General features: G+C 41.4%; 1 protein-coding gene across 1 annotated transcript in view; it reads right to left on the bottom strand.

The window, feature by feature from the left end:
- LOC122542423 (fibrillin-1-like) overlaps nucleotides 1-26,160 on the bottom strand; it is a 610,102-nt gene that overhangs the window by 175,117 nt on the left and 408,825 nt on the right. The window contains exons 28-31 of the mRNA XM_087981979.1: nucleotides 23,915-24,040; nucleotides 21,263-21,385; nucleotides 3,438-3,563; nucleotides 3,098-3,223 (exon numbers count right to left, since the gene is read on the bottom strand). Coding sequence (XP_087838105.1) covers nucleotides 3,098-3,223; nucleotides 3,438-3,563; nucleotides 21,263-21,385; nucleotides 23,915-24,040 — 501 coding nt within the window. The remainder of the gene's footprint in view (nucleotides 1-3,097; nucleotides 3,224-3,437; nucleotides 3,564-21,262; nucleotides 21,386-23,914; nucleotides 24,041-26,160) is intronic.

Here is a 26,160-nt window from a genome sequence, read left to right on the forward strand (position 1 = left end):
TGTGTTTAGCTACCCTACTTCCAAACTCTTTTTAAAGTTTATCATCTTTTTAAAATCTGAAGTAACATAATTTATTACCCCTACTCACCAGATCATAACACCGAGTTTAATTTAAGATTAAACGGAGAAAAGGGCTGTTGATTTCAAATGTTAATCATAATTAATAAAGAAGGGTCGTCATTACAGGAGGCTGTTCTGACCACATTTTAAAGGGAAATACATGATAATATCCACTCAGAATATAAGAGGCCAGATATTAATGACATGCAGTCAAACTTAGTTTAGTTAGTCAAGATTGCCCAAAGTGAAAATACATTCAAGGTATTGACCTGTCTGGAAAATTTCAACCATTTTTTGAAGAATACAGCATTATCAAAATGCTCAGGAGCATTCTAAGTGGGGAGCAGAGATGATGATAAGATTTGCAAAAATTTTATGTTAAAGCTGGTAAAACCTTTCATGAACTAAATCATGCCAAGTAGGATAATACAGTAGAAAGAATTGGCAGTTACTTATTTATTTTTTCCTACTACTAATCAAATAATTAGCCTGGAAATATATATTTATATAATGATAAACAATTACTTCCCAACATAAATGAAAAATATCAGTTTGAAATCTACTTGACAGTTCCTTTTATAGATATACCAACTGATGTGCATATCTTACACTATTTCAATTATCAGTAATTTACCCAACTGAATTTAAGAGTTAAAAACAAGTTGGAATTTTGGAAGCTTTATCTATAAAGATCACACTTATAAAATGGCTGCCAAATCTCTCCATGTCGAGAGCGTGGTGCTGGAAAAGCACAGCAGATCAGGTAGGTCCTTGGTGGAGTGGGAGGGGGCGTTAAAGTGTTCAGCCACAGGGTGGTAGGGTTGGTTAGTGCGGGTGTGCCAGAAATGTTCTCTGAAATGATCTGCAAGTTGGTGTCCTATCTGTCCGACGTAGAGGAGACCACATTGGGTGCAACGGATACAATAGATAACGTGTGTGTGTGGAAGTATTGGTAAATTTCTGTCAGGTGTGGAAGAATCCTTTAGGGCTTTGGACAGAGGTGAGGGGGGAGGTGTGGTTGCAGGTTTTGCACTTCTTGCAAAGGGGAAGGTGCCGGGAGTGGGGTGTGGGCTGAAGGGGGGACATGGATCTGACAAGGGAGTCATGAAGGAATGGTCCCTCTGAAATGCAGATAGAGGAGGGGAGGGAAATATATCCCTAGTGGTGGGGTCTGGGATCTCCAGGTGGCTACTTAGCCTGCCTGTACAAACCAATATTGAGAATAAAATTTGACTAAGTTTCCTGATCACTTATGTAGTGCTGCAGATATTCTCACAACCACAATAGGTTTGAACACAATAGTTCAATGGCATCAATCAGTTTTACACCATAAATTGACCAGAGAATCTATAGGTATGGCCGTTTCATTATTTTGACTTGTAAAATCTTAACATGGAAAATTAGTTTCCATGTCAGTCAAAACCCAGTTGATCAAAAAACATAATTCAGCTCAAATTACAGCATTCAAAATTTTAATCATTATGTAGTGAGATCAAGAGTCCAAAGCTAAAATCACTTAAACCCATCTGATTAATCTATCATAAATTGAAAATCCAAAGGTTAAAGTCAAAACAAACTTTACTTGTTATTTTGTAACTTCATTGGGAAATAATTTTACAGAAGAGTCACTGTAAACATTTCAGGTTGTGATCATGTTCTTACCTATTATTAACCCAAAAGTAGTTGCTGATTAATTTTACAGGACAAAAACTGAAACATAACCTTAAAGATGCTTTGTCTCTTTTCAATGCATGATAAAATATTTGTTATAAAGTTTAGGTTTAATCTTACAGTAACGAACTTAACAACAGAAATTGCACATTCATTATATTTGTTTTGTTTCGCTGTATTAAAACTTCCTTTGATGACAAGACATGACATTGTAGATAAAGACATGAGATTTTGGAGCAGAGTTCACATGTTGGGGTGGGGGGGGGGAGGGTGGTGGCTGGGGGTGTGGGGGGGTGGTGAGGAGGACATTTTCCCATACCTGCACTACCCCCAGCTGAAAGGACAGTGGTCAGCCTGCCCACCTGAGCACCCATTGCCCTGCAGCAATATTACACCAGAGGAGACTTAAACGACTCAGAATATGACTTCTAACCCCAGTTGGATGAAGAGAGTTGCTGGAAAATCTGACTGACTGGAAGCTCTACAGTATCAGTGGGCGGCACGGTGGCGCAGTGGTTAGCACTGCTGCCTCACAGCGCCAGAGACCCGGGTTCAATTCCCGCCTCAGGCGACCGACTGTGTGGAGTTTGCACATTCTCCCCGTGTCTGCGTGGGTTTCCTCCGGGTGCTCCGGTTTCCTCTCACAGTCCAAAAATGTGCAGGTTAGGTGAATTGGCCATGCTAAATTGCCTGTAGTGTTAGGTGCAGGGGTAAATGAAGGGGAATGGGTTTGGGTGGGTGCGCTTCGGCGGGTCGGTGTGGACTTGTTGGGCCGAAGGGCCTGTTTCCACACTGTAAGTAATCTAATCTAATCTAATCTAATCAGCAGCACCCAGGATTGAAAGGTGGCATTAACATACTGTAATCAGTCCTGAAGAAGACTGATGATTTGTGAACTTCAGATATTGGACAGGCTCCCTGGCAAACCAAAGCAAAGAGAGGGGGGCCCTATTTTAGAAGCCAGGGCAGGGGTGATTCTAAAATGGTAGGCACAAACTTTGAAGAGGCTGCATCTGATAGGCACAAGACAGCCTTTCAAAGTAGGTGCCCTTTCCACCTATAGCCAGAAATAGCGGACTGCATAGGGACAGTGCTGGGCTGGCCACCTTGCTTTTGCTTTCTGGTCCCTAAAGCCCAAGGGCAGACAAGATGCCTTATTCTTCTACATTAACATGGAGACAGTTTGAGGATGTCAGGAGGGCTTGCTGTTTTATTTTAGAAGCTGATTACCTTATCCTTAAATATGGAAAATAAAGGACTGTTAGAAATTTTATTAGATATACGGCATTACCAGTAACAATTACATATTTAAAAGTACAACATTTAAATGGAGAAAGATGTGTTCTGCAAGTTAAAATTTGCTTACCTGTACAACCAGTTGTTCCTTTCTTCACAGAGTAGCCTAGCTCACAGTGACAAATGAATGATCCTTTGGTGTTCTCACAAGTGCCACTAAGACATATATTTGGATTAAGTTCACATTCATTGACATCTGTGGATCAAAGTTAAAATTAAGTTATAGCATTCATAGCCCTAGGATACTGAATTGTCAATAACTGTTTAGCGAAGTGCTATACGGTTTGAATGATGCACTTCTAAATATTATACAATTCATATAATTACTTTTAGTACTTTCTCATGTACTCAGCCTAACATGTCAGCTGTAATCTTAGGATATTAGCAAGAAAACTCCAACCGAGTCTTACCTAGACAGGTCCTCATATCCTCAGAAGCCATGAATCCATCATAGCAGAGACATCGATATTCTCCAGGTACATTGGCACACTGTCCTCCATCACAAATATCAGGATTATCCTCACATTCGTCAATATCTGGAAGAAAAACAGTAGTTTATGTTGCCATGCTGGAGAGATAGTGGCCAATGTTACCATTTAATATGGTCTGAAGAGATGCCTGAGACTGGAGGAATAAGAGAACAGTTGGTGGACATATTAGTTAAGCGGAGCGAGAGTTTAATAAAATGTAATTAATCCTTACAAAATGTGTGAAATAATTACACAGATGCAGGTTTCTCGTCACCAAGCCTCCCATTATTTACATGTGGGAAGTCCATGATATTGATCCAGTTTCATCAGAGCCAGCTCTCAGAGGGAACTGAACCTCTGACATTCCTGTCTGCCAGGAATCTTTAATTCGACCAGATTAAGAGCCCCAATCAGGAAACCATACTCTGTGATGTCCACCTGGCTGACCTCACTACAATCACTACAGTGTGTATCTGAAGTCTATTTAAATATAGTTACATTCCAGTGTTTAACACACTAGATTAGATTATGTTAGATTAGATTAGATTACTTACAGTGTGGAAACAGGCCCTTCGGCCCAACACCGACCCACCGAAGCGCAACCCACCCAGACTCATTCTCCTACATTTGCCCCTTCACCTAACACTACAGGCAATTTAGCATGGCCAATTCACCTAACCTGCACATTGTTTGGACTGTGGGAGGAAACCGGAGCACCCGGAGGAAACCCACGCAGACACGGGGAGAATGTGCAAACTCCACACAGTCACGTGAGGCAGGAATTGAACCCGGGTCTCTGGCGCTGTGAGGCAGCAGTGCTAACCACTGTGCCACCCACTAATTTAACAGAACAGGTTAATGGTAATATTACTGGATTACTAATCCACAGAACCACCTTGGCATCACAAGTGCACATTGAAATACTTCTTCAACGTTATGAGAGTTTCTCTTTCCACCACCCTTAGAAGCACTGAGTTCCAATTTCCACCACCCCCAGGCAAAAAAAAACACTTCCTTGCATCACTTCTAAATCTTGTGCCCCTTACTTTGAATCTATGCCCCCGGTCACTGATCCTTCCAACAAGGGGAAAGTCTGTTCCTGCCTACCACATTTACGCTACTCATAATTGTATACATCTCAATCATATCCACCCTCAGTCTCCCCTACTCCAAGGAAAGCAATCCCAGTACAGAGGACCCGCGATTATCCGAAGGACATGGGTGGGAGTATTTCATTGGGTTAATTGAATTCTGGATAATGTAATGTCAGATATTCAAGGTTCCTCTGCATATCAAATCTCTCCTCATAACTAAAACTCTCCAGCCCAGATAGCATTCTGATAAATCTCCTCTCATTCTCTCCAATGCAATCAAATCCGACCTGTAACATGGATTCCAGGACTGCACACAGTACTCTCGTTGTGGCCTAACCAAAGTTTTATACAGTTCCAGCAGAACTTCCCTGCTATTAAACTCTATGTTGTGACTAATAAAGGCAAATATCCCATATGCCTTCTTAACTAATTTATCTATGAGCATCATTTTGTTTCTCCTTGTGCCATCAACCAAAACCACCAAAAGTATGAAAGGCTCTGAGACAATGCTCAGAGGTAAAATAAGACAGTATATCAATAGAAGTCCTATTAGATCATACGATAGTCACAGTAATATGAATAAGTCTTTCAAGATGTCCAGGTCCACAATTAAAATTCAAACAATGGGAAAAGAAAGTAATATCGATGGAAGCCGAGACTACTCATTTTAATATCGATATTGACAGGGTTCAGTAGCTGTTCATCACATAATTTCCTCTACTTTGGGGTGACACCTTTAAGATAGACAGCTGTTCAGTGTACATGAACAACTGACCTTGGTAATGCTTATCATTTCAATTTTCCACCTTGCTCTCACTTTGACCTTTCTATTCACTGGCTTGGTTAAGTGTTCCAATGAAGTTTAACCCAAACTTGAAGAACAGCACCTAACTTTTCAACTCAACTCTGGAATTATAACTGAATTCAAAAATTTTTAGATCACAAATTTCGGCTTCCTTTTTGTCAAATTTCTTTCCTCATTTGTTTACTTCCATTTAGATAGATGCTATCTAATCATTCATACCTCAATTTTGTCTATCTATTACCATTAAATCTTTAGTTTATAATCTCTCCTGCACTTTATTCCATCACATCCCCTTTCACTTTTTCATAATCTGTTAATTTCTATATTATTTCTATTCTCATGAAGGATCAGCAAGCATGCATGATCAGTGCGGGGCAGACTTTGCCTTAGTGAGACAGAGGGATTTGGGAATTTGGCTGAATGTGGGTACTTTAAGTAAGCTCAAAGAATTGCTTTAAGTAAGGGTTCCAGAAAGAAGTATGCAGTTTAGGGTCACTGGGGAAGGATGGGGGTGGGGGAGTGTGCTTTTCTCTTCTACTGTACTCTTTTTTTTCAGCCTGCAGAATTTGAGTTCCACTTTTGTGCAGCAGAAGGAGAAGGTAAACCAGTAACTATCACTAGAAAATAAGTTTTGTAAGTATTGTATTATTTTACGAGTACTGTACGTGTTACTGACAGTGCTCAGACCAACGGGAAGGTGTAGACAATTTCAGTTATAGATCAGGATGCAGGTTTGCTTGCTGAGCTGGAAGGTTCATTGTCAGATATCTCGTCACCATTCGAGGTAAGATCTTCAGTGAGCCTCCGGATGAAGCACTGGTGGTGTAGCCCGCTTTCTATTTCTTTGTTTGGGTTTCCTTGGGTTGGTGACATCATTTCCTGTGGTGATATAATTTCCTGTTTTTTTTTCAGGGGGTAGTAAATATGATCCAAATCGATGTGTTTGTTGATAGAGTTCCGGTTGAACTGTCATGCTTCTAGGAATTCTCGTGCTTGTTTCTGTTTGGCTTGTCCGAGGATGTGTTGTCTCAGTCGAAGAGGTGTCCTTCCTCAACCATATGTAAGAATACTCGGGGTCATGTCTTTTTGTGGCTAATTGATGTTCATCAATCCTGGTGGCTAGTTTTCTACCTGTTTGTCCAACGTATTTTGTTCTTGCAAGGTATTTTGTAAATTACATTAGTTTTGTTTGTTGTCTGTATAGGGTCTTTCAAGTTCATTAGCTGCTGTTTTAGTGTGTTTTGTTTGTGGGCTACCATGATGCCAAGGGGTCTGAGTAGACTGGCAGTCATTTCCGAGATGTCTTTGATGCAGGGGAGAGTGGCTAGGGTTTCTGGACGCATTTTGTCTGCGTGTTTGAGTTTGCTGCTGAGAAATCGACGGACTGTTTCATTGGGTACCTATTCATTTTGAATACACTGTGCAGGTGATTTTCCTCTGCTCTGCGTAGTTCCTCTATGCTGCAGTGTGTGGTGGCTCAATGAAATAATGTTCTCATGCAGCTTCATTTGTGGATTTTACGATGATTACTTCTGTAGTTCAATATTTGATTCGTATGTGTTGTTTTCCTGTAGATGCTGATTTGAAGCTCCCCATTGGCTGTTCGTTCTACTGCGACATCTAGGAATGGCAGTTTCTGGTTGTTTTCCTCCTCTTTAGTTAACTTTATGCCAGTAAGGGTATTATTAATGGTCTTGAAGGTTTCCTCTAACTTGTTTCCTTTAGTAATGACAAAGGTGTCATCCACGTATCGGACCCAACAATTGGGTTGGATGGTTGGCAAGGCTGTTTGTTTGAGTCTCTGCATTACTGCCTCTGCTGAGAAGCCTGATATTGGATCCCATTGTTGTTCTGTTGGTTTATCTGTAGATTTTGTTGTTGAAAGTGGTGGGTGGTAAGGCATAGGTCCACTAGCTTGATGATACTGTCCATCCTGATGAAGTTGGTGGTGTTTGGTGTATGTGTCTTTGGTTCTTCTAATAGTGTAGTCAGTGTTCCCTTGGCCAGGTTGATGTTGATGGATGTAAACGGGGCTGTTACGTCAAAGGAGACCGTTATTTCATCCTCTTCTATCTTGGTGTCTTTGATGGTCTTCAGGAATTCTTAGATTGAGTGGATGGAGTGGCGTGAGTCTTCTACTAAGTGTTTTAGTCTTTGGTGTAGCTCCTTGGCCAATGTTAAAGTTGGTGTTCAAGGTAGCGAGACTATGGGTCTGAGGGGGACTCGGTCTTAAGTCGGTCATAATTAAGTCGGTCTTAATTATGTCTTAATTATGTCTCCAGATTTCTGAGGTTTTTTGAGTAGGGCTGTGATTTGGTTCTCCAGTTGTGGGGTTGGGTCTATCGCCACTTGTTGGTAAGCGTTGGTATCTGCACGTTGTAAGTTCACTTTCTCAATGTAGTTTCTTTGATTTAAAATGACTGCCAAGCATCCTTTGTCTGCAGGTAGGATAACAATGTTTTTATTTTTTTTAGTCTTTCTAGTGGTATCCTTTCTTGCGTATTGAGTGTGTTTCCTTCCTTATTCCTGTTTAATGTTGATGTGACTGCCTGTCTGATAGTTTGCTAGGTTTCTTCTGTGAGTTGGTTGTCTTTCAGTGTTGTTTCTAATGCTGCTAAGAAATCTTTCTTGTCCGCATCCTGGAAGTTGTAATTTAATCCTCTTATTTAGACTGCTTTTTCAGTGTCTGGTAAGATTCGGTCAGATAAGTTTTTTATCCATGCTTCTGTGTTGTCAATGTTGTTATTTTGTGTAAGTTTGTCTTGTTTTTTTTCTGCAGGTCTAGTTTTTTTCATTTTCTGTTTGTGTCGATGTCTAATATCTATGGTTGTTGTAATGTGTCTGTCCATTCATGTCTGTTGCTTGAGTGAGTAAAGACTTTTGGCACAAAATGTCCCAGTTGCATTTATGGAGTCTGTGGTGGGCATCATTATTCATTTCTCTAAGCATTCTGTAGCCATTTTGCTCTGCTATTCTTTTGGCTAGTGGGGTGTTAAGGGGAGGTTTGTATCTAAGACATTTAGGTAGTATCTGTTTCCTTAGGCATTCGTGCAAGTACAGTTGTTCGCAGGTGGCGCTCTGTCGGATGGCATTGGTTTCCCATTTTCGGGTCAGTTTTAGAGTATTGTGCCCATAGGTGTTAGTGAGCTTTGAAAAGGCTTGTAGCTCAGGTTGAGGTTCTGGATGTAGGTTTGTTCGCTGAGCTGGAAGGTTCATTTTCAGATGTTTCGTCACCCTACTAGGTAAGATCTTCAGTGAGCCTCTGAATGAAGCACTGGTGGTGTAGCCCGCTTTCTATTTCTTTGTTTGGGTTTCCTTGGGTTGGTGACATCATTTCCTGTGGTGATATCATTTCCTGTTATTTTTTCAGGGGGTAGTAAATATGATCCAAATCGATGTGTTTGTTGATAGAGTCCCGGTTGAACTGTCATGCTTCTAGGAATTTTCGTGCTTGTTTCTGTTTGGCTTGTCCGAGGATGTGTTGTCCCAGTTGAAGAGGTGTCCTTCCTCATCCATATGTAAGGATACTAGTGAGAGTGGGTCATGTCTTTTTGTGGCTAGTTGATGTTCATGTATCCTGGTGGCTAGCTTTCTGCCTGTTTGTCCAATGTAGTGTTTGTTACAGTTCTTGCAAGGTATTTTGTTAGTGACAGTAGTTTTGCTTGTTGTCTGTATAAGATCTTTCAAGTTCATTAGCTGCTATTTTAGTATGTTGGTGGGTTTGTGGGCTACCATGGCGCCAAAGGGTCTGACTAGTCTGGTAGTTATTTCCGAGATGTCTTTAATGTAGGGGAGAGTGGCTAGGGTTTCTGGACTAGGGTTTTGTCTGCTTGTTTGGGTTTGTTGCTGAGAAATCTCCGGACTGTTTCACTAGGAGGCTCACTGAAGATCTTACCTATAGGGTGATGAAACGTCTGAAAACGAACTTTCCAGCTCAGTGAGCAAACCTACTTCCAGAACCTCAACCTGAGCTACAAATCTTCACAAAACTCGCTAATTATAGATCAATTAGCAATTATTAATGAACTGACATATAGTAGAGATGGCAAGAAAGGCAATGTGCTCTGACTACAGAAAGTGGGAGTTTCAGGCTGCTGGTGTGATATAGGGCACATCAGTAAATGTTTGCAGCTCAAGGAACTTCAGCTTAGAGTTATTGGGTAGGCTCTTATGGTACAGTGATAGTGTCCATAGGTGGCAAATGTAGTTTAATGCGGAAAAGTGTGAGGTGATTCATTTTGGAAGGAGCAACAGGAACATAGAGTACTGGGCTAATGGTAAGATTCTTGATAGTACAGATGAGCAGAGAGATCTCGGTGTCCATGTACATAGATCTCTGATAGTTGCAACCCAGGTTGATAGGGTTGTTAAGAAGGTATATGGGTGTTAGCTTTTATTGGTAGAGGGATTGAGTTTCAGAGCCACAAGGTCATGCTGCAGCTGTACAAAACTCTGGTGTGGCCACACTTGGAGTATTGTGTACAGTTCTGGCCACCACATCATAGGAAGGATGTGGAAGCTTTGGAAAGGTTTCTGAGGAGATTTACGAGGATATTGCCTGGAAAGGCTTATGAGGAAAGGCTGAGGGACTTGAGGCTGTTTTTGTTATAGAGACGAAGGTTGAGAGGTGACTTAATTGAGACATATTAGATTAGATTGCTTACAGTGTGGAAACAGGCCCTTCGGCCCAACAAGTCCACACCGCCCCGCTGAAGCGCAACCCACCCATACCCCTACATTTACCCCTTACCTAACACTACGGGCAATTTAGCATGGCCAATTCACCTGACCCTGCACATCTTTGGACTGTGGGAGGAAACCGGAGCACCCGGAGGAAACCCACGCAGACAGGGGGAGAACGTGCAAACTCCACACAGTCAGTCGCCTGAGGCGGGAATTGAACCCGGGTCTCTGGCGCTGTGAGGCAGCAGTGCTAACCACTGTGCCACCATGCCGCCCACCGAGCATATGAATCAGAGGGTTAGATAAGGTGGACACTGACAGCCTTTTTCCTTGGATGGTGATGGCTAGCACGAGGGGGCATAGCTTTAAATTGAGGGGTGATAGATATAGGACCGATGTCAGAGGTAGTTCCTTTACTCAGAAAGTAGTAGGCATGTGGAATGTACTGCCAACTTTAAGGGTGCAAGGTTTGTGAAGGTTTGTAGCTCAGGTTGAGGTTTAGGGTGTAGGTTTGCTCGCTGAGCTGTAGGTTTGATATCCAGACGTTTCATTACCTGGCTAGGTAACATAATCAGTGGTGACCTCCAAGTGAAGCGAAGCTGTTGTCGCCTGTTTTCTATTTATATCTTTCTCCTGGATGGGGTTCCTGGGGTTTGTGGTGATGTCATTTCCTGTTCGCCACAGATAATGTTACCTAGCCAGGTAATGAAACGTCTGGATATCAAACCTACAGCTCAGTGAGCAAACCTACACCCTAAACCTCAACCTGAGCTACAAACCTTCACAAACCTTGCTAAAACCTATGGGCGCAACATGCTACAACTGGCCCGAAGATGGGAAAGGACGAACAGGAAATGACATCGCCACAAATCCCAGGAACCCCATCCAGAAGAAAGATACAAATAGAAAGCAGGGGACAACAGCTTCGCTTCACTTGGAGGTCGCCACTGATGATGTTACCTAGCCAGGTAATGAAATGTCTGGATATCAAATCTACAGTTCAGCGAGCAAACCTACACCCTAAAATTTAAGGGCATTTAAATGGTCATTGGATAGACATATGGATAAAAATGGAATAGTGTAGGATAGATGGGCTTCAGATTGGTTCCACGTCGGCACAACATCGAAGGCCAAAGGGCCTGTACTACGCAGTAATGTTCTATGTTGTACACTTCTGAACCAGAAGGCCTGCATTTGAGTCCTACTTGCTCTAGAAATGTGTGATAACATCTGTGAACAGGTTGATTAGAAAATATTTTGAGCTGGAAGTGGAGCTACAGACACTGCAGCAAATCAGGGAGGTTGAAAATTAGTTGGGCATTTTATTCTAGGTGGCAGTCACACTCCTTTAGGATAGGATATTCTGATTTGGGCAATGGTCAAGGATAGGACAGCATAATTGCAAGTGAGGCAGGTAAGGGGATTCAGAGAGTAGGAACGCAGGAGGTTCATTAATTGCCCAATAGGTTTGAGGTTGGATGAGAGTGAGGGCAGCAGGGTGGATGAGCTAACCAATCATGGCCCCATGATATGAGAGAGCAGGGAAACTATGAAAGAGGCTCATCTCAGAGAGTATGAGAAGTTAGGTGCTAAATTATAAATCGAACCTCCATAATAATAATGTCTGGATTACTACCTGAGCCATGCACAAATTTACATGAGATGAATAAGAATAGAGGAGTAAATGCATGGTTCAAAGACTAGCGTTGAGGTTGTAGGTTCTGCTTTTTTGAGGTACTGGCACCAGTACTGTGAAAAGTTGGACCTATATCATTGGGACGGTCTAGGCCCGAACCATGATGCGACTGATGTTCTTGTGAACTGTGAGGGAAGTGGAGAGAATGTTAAACTAATAAAAAGAGCAGTGAGAGATCAAGCTTGGATAAATGTAATAAATTATGGGGTAGAATTAAGGCTGGACAGAAAAATACAGATACAGAAAATGAAGGTCAGAGAATGTCAGGAAGGCTGAAAGAAAACCTAAGAATATGTCAGCAATAGAATAGATGCTACACAGATAACAAAAGAAAATGCAAAACTAAAGACTCTATTTAAATGTTAATAGCACTCGTAACAAAGTAAATTAATTGATAGCGCAAAAGTGAACAAGTACGATCTGATAATCATCAAGGAGATATGGCTGGGGTACAGGATGATAAGGATTGAGGAATATTTGATATTCAAGAAGAATACCAAAGAATAGGTGAAGGCAGAAGGAGGCACCCCTAATCAAGATGACATTGCTGCAGCAGTTAGTGATGACGTCGATTCAGAGAGATCATGATGTAGAATTGTTTTGGGTAAAGATGAGGAATGATAGGGGATAGAAGTCACTTGAGAACGATCTACAAGTTTCCAAAACAGTAACCACAATGTAGGAAGAAATACACAAGAAATAGTATTGAGTGCTTATGATGAAGGGATGGTAATAATTGTAAGTGATTTTATGAACATATGAAAGCAGAGCAAAAGTCGATCACTTGGCCATTAAGCTGGCTCTGCCATTCAATAAAATGTGAGCTAATTGGTTTGTGTTTCAAATTTCACATTCCCATCTGTCCTAATAACACTTATTCCTCTACCTTATGAGAATCTAAGCATCTCTGCTTTAAAAATATTCAATTACCCTGTCTCTGCAGTCTTTTGAGGCAGAGAGTTCAAACAAAAGTTTCTACAGGTATCTAAAAAGAAAAAAATAAAGTGCGAGTTGGTCCTCCAGAGGTGAGAAGAAATGGTGGGTGCAATGAATAAATACTTGATTTCTACCCTCATCATAGAAGATATAAAAGAAACCCAGTATAACCTGTAAATCAGGAGGTTGAATGAAGAAATGGAACTTAGTGTAATTACAATCACTAGGGAAGTAGTACTGAGCAAACTAATGGGATTCACGGGTTCTGGTGAATTTTGTCTGAGTCAGGTAGTATGACTTAGGCAGGTAGTACTGAGGAGGTGGGGAGGCTGCAGGAAGATTTCAACAGTTTAGGAGTGTGGTCCAGGAAATGGCTGATGAAATCCAACGTGAGCAAATGCGAGGTCTTGTACTTTGGAAAAAAGAATACAGGCATGGACAACTTTCTAAACAGTGAGAAAATTCATAAAGCCGAAGTACAAAGGGTTCTGGCAGTGCTAGTCCAGGATTCTCTAAAGGTTAACTTTTAGGTTGAGTCTGTGATAAGAAAGCGAATGTAATGTTGTCATTTATCTCATGAAAGTTGGAATATGAAAGCAGCGATGTGCTTCTGAGACTTTATAAAGATCTAGTTAGGCCCCATTTAGAATATTGTGTCCAATTTTGGTCCCCACACCTCAGGAAGGACATACTGGCACTGGAGAGTGTCCAGCGGAGATTCACACGGATGATCCCTGGAATGGTAGGCCTAATATACGATGAACGGCTGAGGATTCTGGGATTGTATTCATTAGATGTTAGAAGGTTGAGGGGAGATCTAATAGAAACTTGCAAGATAATGCATGACTTAGAAAGGGTGGATGCTGGGAAGTTGTTTCCATTAGGTGGGGAGACTAGGACCCGTGAGCACAGCCTTAGAATTAGAGGGGGGTCAATTTAGAATGGAAGTGAGGAGACACTTCTTCAGTCAGAGAGTGGTGGGCCTGTGGAATTCATTGCCACGGAGCGCAATGGAGGCCGGGATGTTAAGTGTCTTCAAGGCAGAGATTGATAAATTCTTGATCTCACAAGGAATTAAGAGCTACGGGGAGAGTGTGGGTTCATGGAGTTAAAATGCCCATCTACCATGATTAAATGGCAGAGTGGACTCAATGGGCCAAATGGCCTAACTTTCACTCCTATGTCTTATGGACTTATGGAGTCTGTTAAAAAAAGGGGGGCTATTGAGCGATTAAATGATTTGTGTTAATTTTTCAAAATTCATTAGGGTCTGGGAATATTGCATCTATCTGGAAAATAGCAAGTCAAATCCACTAATCAAGGGAAGGAGGGAGTGGAAAGCAGAAAACTGGAAATATAGGTCAGTGAGCTTTATGTCTGTCATAGGAACAGTACTAGAATTGATCACTATGGAGGATCACATAGGAAGTACAGAATGTAGGTGCAGGAATATGCTGGAATCATATAAGGATGTGATTGCACTGGAGAGAGTGCAGAGGAGATTTACCAGGATGTTACCTGGGCTGGATAGACTGGGGTTATTTTCCTTGGAGCAGAGGAGGCTGAGAGGGTGTATGATTGAGATGTTGTGGAGGCAATGAGTTAGTGGTATTATTGTTAGACTATTAATCTAGAAACTCAGCAGATGTTCTGGGGAATCCAGATTCAAATCTTGCATGGCAGAATGTGAATTAAATAAATATCTGGAATTAAGAATCTAATGATGACCAAGAAAATCACTGTTGATTGTTAGAAAAACGCATCATAGATGTCCTTCAAGTAAGAAAACCAGCCATCCTCACCTGGTTTGATCTACCTGTGATTCCTGACCGAAAGCAATGTAGTTGATTTTCAACTGCCCTCTGAAATGGCTGAGCACCCAGTTGTATCAGCCGCTATGAATTCTCAGCAAAGAAATGAAACTGGACGGACCACTTGGGTATCAACCTAGGCACCAGAAATGACAATGATACAAGCAGCCCTGTCAACCCTGCCAAGTCCTCCCTACTGACATCAGGGGGCAAGTGCCAAAATTTGGACAGTTCTCCAGTGTCAGGAAACAGCCTGACATAGTCATACTCACAAAATCACACTTTACAATGTTCCAGACATCACCATCATCATCCCTGAATATGTCAACTGGCAAGACAGACCCAGCAGGTGGCGGCAGAGTGGTATAAGTTAGCAGGGAGTTGCCCTGGGTGTTCTCAATATTGACTCTGGACCCCATAAAAGTCTCATGGCATCACGTCAAACACTGGGCAAGGAGACCTCCTGCTAATTACCATGTATCATACTTCTGCAGCTGAGGAATCTGTACTTCTCCATGTTGAGCAACACTTGGAGGATAAGATATAACAACAGAACTTGGCTATTCTGCCCATTGGTCTGCCCCACTCCCCTATCTTCTCCCCATAATCTTTGATCTCTTTAATCAAGAGCCTATCTATCTCTATCTAAAATACACCAAATAACTTAGTCTCCCCAGCCTTCGGTGGCAATGATCTTCCCAGATTCCCCACACTCTGGCTGAAGAAAGTCCTCCTCTTCTCAGTTCTTAAGGGGTCATTTGCTCTGTGGCTGTGCTCTTGGGTCCTAGTTTCTTTTACTAATGAAAACATTTTCTCCATGTCCACTTTAACCAGGTCTCTTAAGTATTCTGTACGTTTCAGATGTCCCCTCATCCTTCTAAATTCCATTGAGTACAGACCTAGATTTCTCAACTGCTCCTTATACAACAAGCCCTTCATCCCAAGGATCATTCTTGTAATTCTTCTCCAGCACTTCCATCCTTATGTTTGGGGCCCAAAACCACTCACAATATTCCACTATGGTCTGACTAGAGCCTTATACAGCCTCAGCAGTCCATCCCTACTCTTAATTATAGGCTTCTTAGAATGCACAAACTCCACACAGTTGTCTGAGGATTGAATTGAACCCACGTCCCTGGTGCTGTGAGGCAGCAGTGCTAACCTGAATGAATGCTAACATTGCATTTGCTTTCCTAACTGCCAATTGAACCTTACGAGTATCCTGAACCATGATTCCTAAGTCCCTTTGTACTTCAGATTTCCAAAGCCTTTCCGCATTTAGAAAACAGTCTTTGCCTCTATTTTTCCGACCAAAGTGCATAACCTCACACTTTCCCCCATTTCATTCCATCCGCCACTTGTCTGCCCATTCTCCTAGCCTGCCCAAGTCCTTCTGCAGCCTGCCTATCTCTTCAACACTACCTGTCCCTGCATTTATCTTTGTGTCCCCAACAAACTTAATAGTGCCTTCAGTTCCTTTGTCTAGATTGTTATGTATAACATGAACAATTGTGATCTGAACAAGGACCCTTGCAGAACACTACCAGTCACTGCTGCCATTCTGAAAGAGATGCCTCTATCCCCACTCTGTGCCTTCTGCTAGTCAATCAATCCTTGGTACATGATAATACCTCACCCCTGGCTCTTATCTAATTTAGCAGTCTTCTTTGCAGCGACTGTCAAAGGCATTCTGGAATCCAAATAGATTACATGCACTGGTTCTCCGTTGTCTAACTTGCTCATTACCTCCTCAAAGAATTCTAAAGATTTGTCAGGCATGATCTCCCCTTGATGAAGCAGTGCTGATTCAGCCTATTTTATCACGGACTTCCAAGTACTCTGCAATCGCATCTTTAACAATGGACTCTTAAAATGTTACCAACAACTGAGGTCAGGCTAACCTGCCTATTTTCTGCCTCCCTCCCTTTTTAAACAGATGTGTTAGATTAGCCAGTTTTCAGTCCTCTGGGACTTTCTCTGACTCTAATGATGCCTGAAAGATCACCACCAATGTCTCCAAAACTTCCGCAGCCATTTCCTTCAGAACTCTGGAGGGTTGTCCATCCATTCTGGGTGATTTATCCACTTTCAGAACTTTCAGCTTCCCAGCAATTCCTCTTTAGTGATGGCTATGTTTGACTGAGTATGGCATCAAGGACCCCCTAGCAAAACTGCAATCAGTGAAAACCAGGGGAAAAGCTCTCTACTGGTTGGAGTCATACCTGGCACATTGGAAGATGGTTATGGTTATGTAAGTCATCTCAGCTCTAGAACACCTCTGCAGGATTTCCTCAGTCTAGTGTCCTAGGCCCAACCATCTTCAGTTGCTTTGTCAATGACCTTAGTTCCATTTTAAAGGTCAGGAGTGGGAATGTTTACTGATCACTGCACTCCTCAGATACTGAAGTACTTTTTTTTGAAAGATCTGGACAATATCCTGGCTTGGGCAGAAAAATGGCAAGTAACATGCACGCCACATAAATGCCAGGCAATTACCATATCCAGTAAGAGATAATCCAACCACCATCCCTTGACATTCAATGGCACTACAATTACTGAATATCTCACTATCAATATCCTAGAGGTTACCATTAACCAGAAACTCAACTGGATCATCACAGAAACACAGCGACAGGAGCAGGTCAGAGCCTAGGAATATTGCAGTGAGTAACTCACCTCCTGACTTCCTAATGCCTGACAATCATGTACAAGGTACAAGTCAGGAGTGCGATGGAATACCCCCCACTTGCCTGGATGAGCGCAGCTCTTACATCACTCAAGAAGGTTGACACCATTCAAGGCAAAGCAACCCATTTGACTGGCACCAAATCCACAAACATTCATTCCCTCCACCACTAATACTCAGTAACAACAATGTGTGCTTTCTAAGATACATTGCAGAAATCTGCCAAAAATCCTAAGACAGCAATGTCCAACTGATGACCACTTCCATCTAGAAGGACAAGAGCACGGTGGCACAGTGGCACGGTGGCACAGTGGTTAGCACTGCTGCCTCACAGCGCCAGAGACCTGGGTTCAATTCCCGACTCAGGCGACTGACTGTGTGGAGTTTGCACATTCTCCCCGTGTCTGTGTGGGTTTCCTCCGGGTGCTCCGGTTTCCTCCCACAGTCCAAAGATGTGCAGGTTAGGTGAATTGGTCATGCTAAATTGCCCGTAGTGTTAGGTAAAGGGGTAAATGTAAGGGAATGGGTGCATTACGCTTCGGCGGGTCGGTGTGGACTTGTTGGGCCGAAGGGCCTGTTTCCACACTGTAAGTAATCTAAAAAAAAAAGCAGCAGCTACATGGGAACACCACCACCTGCAAGTCCCCCTCCAAGCCACTCACCATCCTGACTCGAAAATATATCTCCATTCCTTCATTCTCCCCGAGTCAAAATCATGGAATTGCCTCCCTAACAGCATTGTTAATCTGCCCATAGCACACGGACTGCATTGGTTCAAGAAGGCAGTTTTCCACCAACTTTTTAAGGGCAACTAAGGATAGGCAATAAATACTGACCAGCCAGCAATGCCCACCTTCTATGATTAAACGAAAAAAAAATTATGAGGGGTGTAGATAGGGTAGATGGGAAGCAACATTTCCCCTTGTTGGAGATATTAATGACCGGGGCATAGATTTAAGGCCGGAGTAGGGGTTTTAGAGGGGATAGAGACATAGAGGTCTACAGCATGGAAACAGGCCCTTTGGCTCAACATGCCCATACTGTCCAGTTTTCACAATTAAATAAGTCCTACCTGACTACATTTGGTCCGTATCCCTTCATACCTATTCATCTAGGTACCTGACTAAATGTTTATTAAATAATAAAATTATACTTACTTCCACCACTATTTCCAGCAGCCCGTTCTAGATGGTGTCCACCCTCGGTGTGGAAAAAAAAGCTGACCCTCTGGACTTTTTGTATCTCTCCCTTCTCACCTTAAATCTGTGACCTCTAGTTTTAGACTTTCCCACCTTGGGGAAAAGCTGTTACTTATCTACCCCATAAAATCATGCCTCTCATGATTTTATATGCCTTTTTCAGGTCACCTCTCAGTCTCCACCTATCCACCCATTCCTTATAACAAATTCTTCCGGTCCAGGTAGTAACCTCATAAATCTTTTGCAATCTTTCTGGTTTAATAATACCGTCTCTACAGTAGAGCAACTGGAACTGCACACACTATTCCTAATGTGGCCTCACCAACGTCTTGTAGAGACACAAGATGTCCCATTTCCTGTACTGTGTTCTGACCAATGAAAACAAGCATACCGAAAGCCTTCTCCATCACCTTATCTAGCGGAGATTCCACGGATGTGAGAAAACATTTTTTCAGCCAGAGGGTTGTGGGAATTTGGAACTCACTGCCTGTAAGAATAGTAGAAGCAGAAACCCATGTACTATTTTGAAAATATTTATATGTGCACTGTGATACCAGGACATAGAATGCTATGGGTCATCTTCTGGAAAATGGGATTTGAACAGTTAGGTCCTTGTATTTGAATAGCACAGATATAATGGGCTGAAAGGCCTTTTTCTACACTATTGACCTCCATAGAAGGAAGAATAAAAAAACAGAATAAGATTTAAATGGAGATTGACTGTCAATTCCGAGGCGCAGAAAGGTAGGTGTTCTAGTGTACAAATCTATTTATTTATTTTTATTCATTCAAGAATGACGGTAGTTAAGAATCAACCACTTTGCTGTGGGTCTGGAATCACATGTAAGCCAGACCGGGTAAGGATGGCATATTTCCTTCTCTAAAGGACATCAGTGAACCAGAAAGGTTTTTCTGACAATCAACAACACTTTCATGGTCATCATTAGAATTTCAATTTCAGATTTTTATTGAATTCAAATTCACCTCCCCTGTAAAAATTATACACAAGTTGCTTTCTATTGCAAGTCATGAAAAATTAGTATGCATGAGTTTAATTAGAGTCAAAAACAGAAATTGCTGGAAAAGCTCAGCTGGTCTGACAGCATTTACGGATGGAAATCAGAGTTAATGTTTCATGTTCAGTGACCCTTCTTCCCTGTTCTGAAGATACCACCAAACCTGCTGAGCTTTTCTAACAATTTCTGTTTTTATTTCTGATTTGCTGCATCCACAGTTCTTTCAGTTGAGATTAAGAGAGCTTATGGAATTCAGCACATAAAGAGATCAACCATGATCTTCTTTAATGGCAAAGTAGTCTCGAAGCAGCAATAGGGTACTTCTGCTCCAAACTTGAATGCTTGTATTATCATTCAATCTCTGTCTTTCTGCACAGATGCTGCCTAACCTTATGAGTAATTCCAGTACTTTATTGATTTTATTTCATTAGGTACAACTGGTTACTGATAATAGTTTTGACATCCCTTTTTAATTGAGTGAATCTTTAACATGACAGCCATTGTGTTTTAAAAACAACTAGTGTGCAAAACTCAGATGTTTCTGTGCTTCGATATGCTGCATGGATTGAAATAGAAGGAAACATTTTTACTGAATTACAGTTTATTGGAAATCAGTTTTGTAGAAAAGCCAGAATATTTCTATGATATGTTGATGCCTATAACTCCTCCCCACATTCCCAGTGTCTTGATAGGCAGTGGAAACATTTTTGTCCACATAGCTGTCATTCTTTATCATTGACTAAAAGCAATGAGTAAAAGCAACTGAGAGTATAAATTATAATTATGGTTCTTCTCTTGCTTTTCAGTAAAAGTACAATTGCTGTTTTTCTTGGCATTGTGTCATTAAACTTGAACAGAACTGCCAGTCACACCAATAACTGATATTTGAAGAAAGTCAACTTTGTACTTTGTAAAATATATTTGCTAAACTGATACATAAACACTAAGTGTTAGAAAAATACACATCAGGCTCTCCAAATGATCAGTTGGGCTACAGAAGGCTATGTAGCTTGATGTGAATTAGTTGCCCCAATAGATCTGAGTTTACTGGGGAAGTGTTAAATGCATATTACAACTGTCTTCATAATCCATGAATTTGGAAAGTGAAAAATTGGCTAGTGTTCTAACAATAGTTATTCAATGCCCCTACTGGAACTGCATGTGTGAATATCAGGTAATGATAGAACTACGTTTGACTTGCTGACCGTGTGATACTCTCACAGAAAGGCTGAATAAAGAGGTTGCTCAATTGTACATATCTCAACAAGCAGTCAATTATTTGAGGAGGGGAGGTGAAAATTACTAGAAAAATAAAAATGGGAGAAATCTAAGTTATTTTATATTGGAATGTACTCTAAATAACATGTTATACTTATATAAAGTGCAATAGCAAATATAACACATCTAAACACAGTTTGCATGAAATTTCTCTGTTCCAACATTGGAAGTGAGAATTTAAGACTAGGAACAGGGCAGTAGGCTGCATGTATAATAATGACATGTTCATGGTTAATAACAAAAAATGTCTAAGCTTCAATTCATGAAAGATGACTGACAGATATTAACTAAAATTATGCTAGTGCGATAAAATTATTATAATTGACTTTGCTGGGACACAATGGAATATCTTGACATAAACAAGACAACTTAAAATTTCAACATGTCTCTTAGAGTTAAAAAGTAGACCACAGAATTAATTATAATATCCTTTAATAACGATTCAATCTGAAATAGTGAACATTCTTATAAGATCAATACATTTGGGATTGCAGATTATTGCTGAAACTGCTTAACTGTCTGTATTTATAGCAAAACGGTTTCTGAATAATTATGTCTTACCTGTACAAGATCGTTGGTCTGGGAGCAATGCATAGCCACTCCGACAGCTGCACTCATAACTGCCATCAAAATTTGTGCAATAAGTCTCACATCCTCCATTCATGATTGTACATTCATCGATGTCTGTAACAGAAAGTAACTTGAGAATAAGTTTTGCAGTCTATTTTGGGTAGATTACATTTTCAAATCTGAATTGATAATGCAACCACATGACATTAGGTACAGTACGTAAAATAAGTTAAACCTGTAGCATGAAATCTGATACCACCAATAACGGGGAGTTTGAAACCAATAACTTTGCAATCCAGAAACAGAACACTTAATGTCAAAGACCTTCAAGTGCTAGCTGAAGTACAAATTTAATTGTTACAAGGTGGTGTACGAGTGCACTCATTCTTTCGTTTACATCTTTTGATGAACAAAGCAATAAAGACATAGTTTTTGAAATGTGCAGTAAACTTATACTGAGGTTCTTCCCTGCTGTTATTAGACTTATGAATAGACCTCTCATATATCAGAGCTGATCTTTCTCTGTACCTTCTCTGTAGCTGGAACACTCTGTATTCTGTTCTATTAGCCTTATGTATTTATGTAAGGTATGATTTGTTTGGTTAGCACTCAAAACAATACTTTTCACTGTATCTCTGTACATGAGACAATAATAAATCAAATCAAATTATACAGCAATTTGGTCTTTTTTTTTACTGTCAATTACTGTCAATTTTGAGTATGAGGTTCATATTTAATTTCCACCATTCCCAGGGGAGAAAAAGAATGAAGATTAGTTTGTTTGTTATAACGTTTGCCTTTTACATGGTCTTTCCAGAAGTTCATGGGTTTACTTTTTCCTGAATTTACTTGAAGTGGAAAATAAAAAATATTCACCAATCCACTGATTCTCTGACTGGATCCCTACATTATGTAGCGGGCCCCAGGTATACTCACTGTATGGGGAATCCGAGCAAATAAACTCAAGACAAAGGAGCATGGCACTAGAGAATAAATGAAGTGAAGCATCGCTACAACTGATCAGGTTATTGCTGAAACCATAACTATCCAGTTTTGGCCCATTTATTTAAGGAGGAATATATTTGCACTGGAACTACTTCAGAGAAGATGCATTAGCTTTAACCCTTGACATCATGGTAGCCCATAAACCCACCAACACACTAAAACAGCAGCTAATGAACTTGGAAGACGCTATACAGACAACAATCAAAACTAATATCATTTACAAAATACCTTGCAAGAACTGTAACAAATACTACATTGGACAAACAGGCAGAAAACTAGCCACCAGGATACATGAACATCAACTAGCCACAAAACAACATGACCCTCTCTCGCTAGCATCCTTACATACGAATGAGGAAGGACACCACTTTGAGTGGAACAACACATCAATCCTAGAACAAGCCAAACAGTGACATGCATGAGAATTCCTATAAGCATGGCATTCCAACCGGGACTCTATCAACAAAAACATTGACTTGGATCCCATTTACCACCCCCTGAGAAAAAGAACAGGAAATGACACTATTATAGGAGTGACATCACTAACCCAAAGAAACCCAAACATATAAATAGAAAGCAGGAAACATCAGCAGTGCTTCGTCCGGAGGCTCACTGAAGCTGTGACCTAGTATAGTGACGAACATATGAAAATGAATCTTCCAACTCAGCCAGCAAACCTATATCCAGAACTTCAACCTGAGCTACAAATATTCCCAAAACTCTTATGATTTTATTACCTATATATTCTACAATTCCAATGCTCTCTTCACTGTCCACCATCTTCTTTCTTATATAAACCTGTGCTCATACAAAAACTCTCTACTTTAGCTTGCAGCGAGTCTACCTGACCTGCACATCCCTGAACACTATGAGTAATTTAGCATGGCCAATCCATCTAACCTGCAATTCTTTAGACTGTGGGAGGAAACTGGGGCACCCAGAGGAAACCCACGGAGACACAGAGAGAATGTGCAGACTTGACACATATAGTTCCCCGAGGGTGGAATTGAACCCAGATCCCTGGTGCTGTGAGGCAACAGTGCTAATCACTGAACCACTGTGCTGCCCCCCCTGCCTTTCCAATTCCGGCACCTTTGTACATCCTCAATTTTAATTGGTCCAAGGATTGCAGCTATATTTTCAGTTGCCTTACGCTGTGCAATTCCCTCTAAATTCTTCTCCCATTTTGACGTGATCTTCAAAACCAACCTCTTTGGCCAGCTTTTGGTCATCTGTCCTGATATCGTCTGTGACTCAATAGTATTTTTATGTGATGAAAAGTGTCTTGTGAAGCTCGCTTCATAAGGCATTACATAAATGCAAATTATTGTGTTTTGTCCTCGTTCCCAACCCACATAGCCATGAAGCTGAAAACTTGCAACTGGCAATACAAGTATTGGCGAGCTGTCAGGATACACACACGTTTATAAAGATTTTCCATCTAATTTTGCTTTTTCTTGATAGATGGAAGGATTACTTATCCTGTGTTAAGCAGTCTATATGAGTGTGCTCTTTACTTTTGAGGGGTTCAAGGGTACAATGAACCATTCCACCAGTCCATGAAAAATAACTTCTTGTAATCTAGTTACTTTAGTAATTTACCAATTTAATAATTCAATAAGTTTTAACAGCACTTACCAACACAACCTTGTTTGTCAGGTGTTGCTTGATATCCAGTATTACAAGCACACTGGTACTGTCCAATCATGTTGACACAACGTCCATTTTTACAAAGGTTGTCGCTCAACTCACATTCATTAATATCTATAAAAATATTTAAATAGTTAAACTAGACAATATGTTAAAAAATGTAAAAGGACAATCACTGCATTTTGATCCTAAAGATTCTGCATTTTGGGAAATGCAGCAAGTGACTAGGTTTGATTACTAACTCCAACAAAGAGAAAACTGCAAGGCCAAAACAGTTCAGACTGTGTATGCTACTGGTACTCACATTTTCTACTTCCATTAATTGAAACAAATATCAAACAGCTATCTGCCTTTGTATGATCATGTTCCCTCATCGGGCAGAATCTCTAAATTGGGACAGCAGTGCTGGGAGAGGAGTGTTCCTCCTTTATGATGTTTGAGGTGAGGGACACCATTAGTATCCAATTCAAGTACATCTGCAGGAAGTGCACCCAACTCTTGCTCCTCCAAGACCAAGGGAAATGGGGCGGGAGCTGGATGAACTTCGGATCATTCGGGAGGCAGAGGCTGTGACAGATAAGAGTTACAAAGACGCAGTTACTCCTAAGCAAAAAGAAAGCTGGGTAACTGTTCGAAGGAGGGAAAAACAGTCAGTGCAGGGATCCCCCATGGTCGTTCCCCGGAAAAACACATATACTGGTTTGGATACTGTTGGGGGGGGGGCAAATGACTTACCAGGGGCATGCAGTGGGGTGCAGATTTCTGGCACAGAGTCTGTCTCTGTTGCACAGAAGGGAAGGAGGGAAAGGAGGAAAGTATTAATCATTGGGGACTGTTAGAGGTTAGAGGTTCAGATAGAAGGTTTGTTGGGAACAAGACTCATGGTTGGTGCGTTTTCTCCCAGTTGCCAGGGTCCGTGATGTCCCAGATCATGTCTTTGAGGTCCTGAAGGGAGAGGGCGACCAGCCCCAGGTCGTGGTCCACGAAGGTGCCAACGACATAGTTAAAAAGAGGCATAGGCAGCTAGGTGGAAGCTGAGAGCTAGAACCAACAGAGTTATTATCTCTGGTTTGTTACCTGTGCCACGTGATAGCAAGGCAAGGGATAGGGAGAGATATTAGCTGAACATGTGGCTGCAGGCATGATACAGGAGGGAGGGTTTCAGGCGCTTGGAAAATTGAGGCTCATTCTAGGGAAGATGGGACCTCTACAAACAGGACAGTTTTCACTTGGACCAGAGGGGTACTAATATCCTGGGTGGGAAATTTGCTGGTGCTATGCGGGTGGGTTTAAACTAGCTCAGCAGGAGGATGGGAACCTGAGGTGTAGTTCCAGTGCACAGGAGGATGAGAGTAGGTAGGGCATGGACAGGATTTCACGGTCACAGGAATATGCTGGCAGACAGCAATCTGGTTTAAAGTGTGTCTACTTCAATGCCAGAAGTATCCGAATAAGTGAGCTTGCAGCAAGGATAGGTACCTGGGACTTCGATGTTGTGGCTTTTTGGAGACTTAGACAAAGCAGGGTCAGGAGTGAATGTTGCAAGTTCCAGGGTTTAGATCTCTCATTAAGAACATGGAGGCAGTAAAGAGGGGGCGGGGAGGTGGCCTTGTTAGTCCAGGACAGTATAAAAGTGAAAGAACTTTTGACGAGGACTCCTCCTGAGGTAGTATGGGATGAGGTTAGCAACAGGAGAGTTTTTTTTACAGACCTCCGCAGAGTTTCAGAGATGTGGATGACAGGATTGGCAAAATGATTCTGGGTAGGAGTGAAAGGAACAGGGTGGTCAACATTGACTGGAAATGCTATAAGTCTGGTATGTCAGATGGATCAGTTTTTGTCCAATGTGTGCAGGAGGTTTTCCTGACACAGTATATCAAAGTGCTGACAAGAAGGGAGGCCACACTGGATCTGGTGCTTAGCAATGTACCAGGCCAGGAGTTTGATTTAGTGGTGGGTGAGCACTTTGGAGAAAGTGACCATAATTCGGTTACGTATAGTTTAGCGATGGAAAAGGATAGATACATGCCACAGAGCAAGAGTTGTCGATGGGAGGAGGACAATTATAATGTAATTAGGCAAGAGTTATGATGCATAGAATATGGTAGCAAAATGCAGGGGATGGGGACAATCGAAATGTGGAGCTGATTTAAGGAACTGGTATTGCATGTCCTTGATAGGTATGTCCCTGTCAGTTAGGGAGAAAGTGACAAGGTAAGGGAACCATGGTTTAC

The sequence above is a fragment of the Chiloscyllium plagiosum genome, unplaced genomic scaffold (assembly GCF_037043375.1).
Source record: "Chiloscyllium plagiosum isolate Xiang-an unplaced genomic scaffold, Cpla_swu_hap1 HiC_scaffold_42, whole genome shotgun sequence".
Classification (NCBI taxonomy): domain Eukaryota; kingdom Metazoa; phylum Chordata; class Chondrichthyes; order Orectolobiformes; family Hemiscylliidae; genus Chiloscyllium; species Chiloscyllium plagiosum.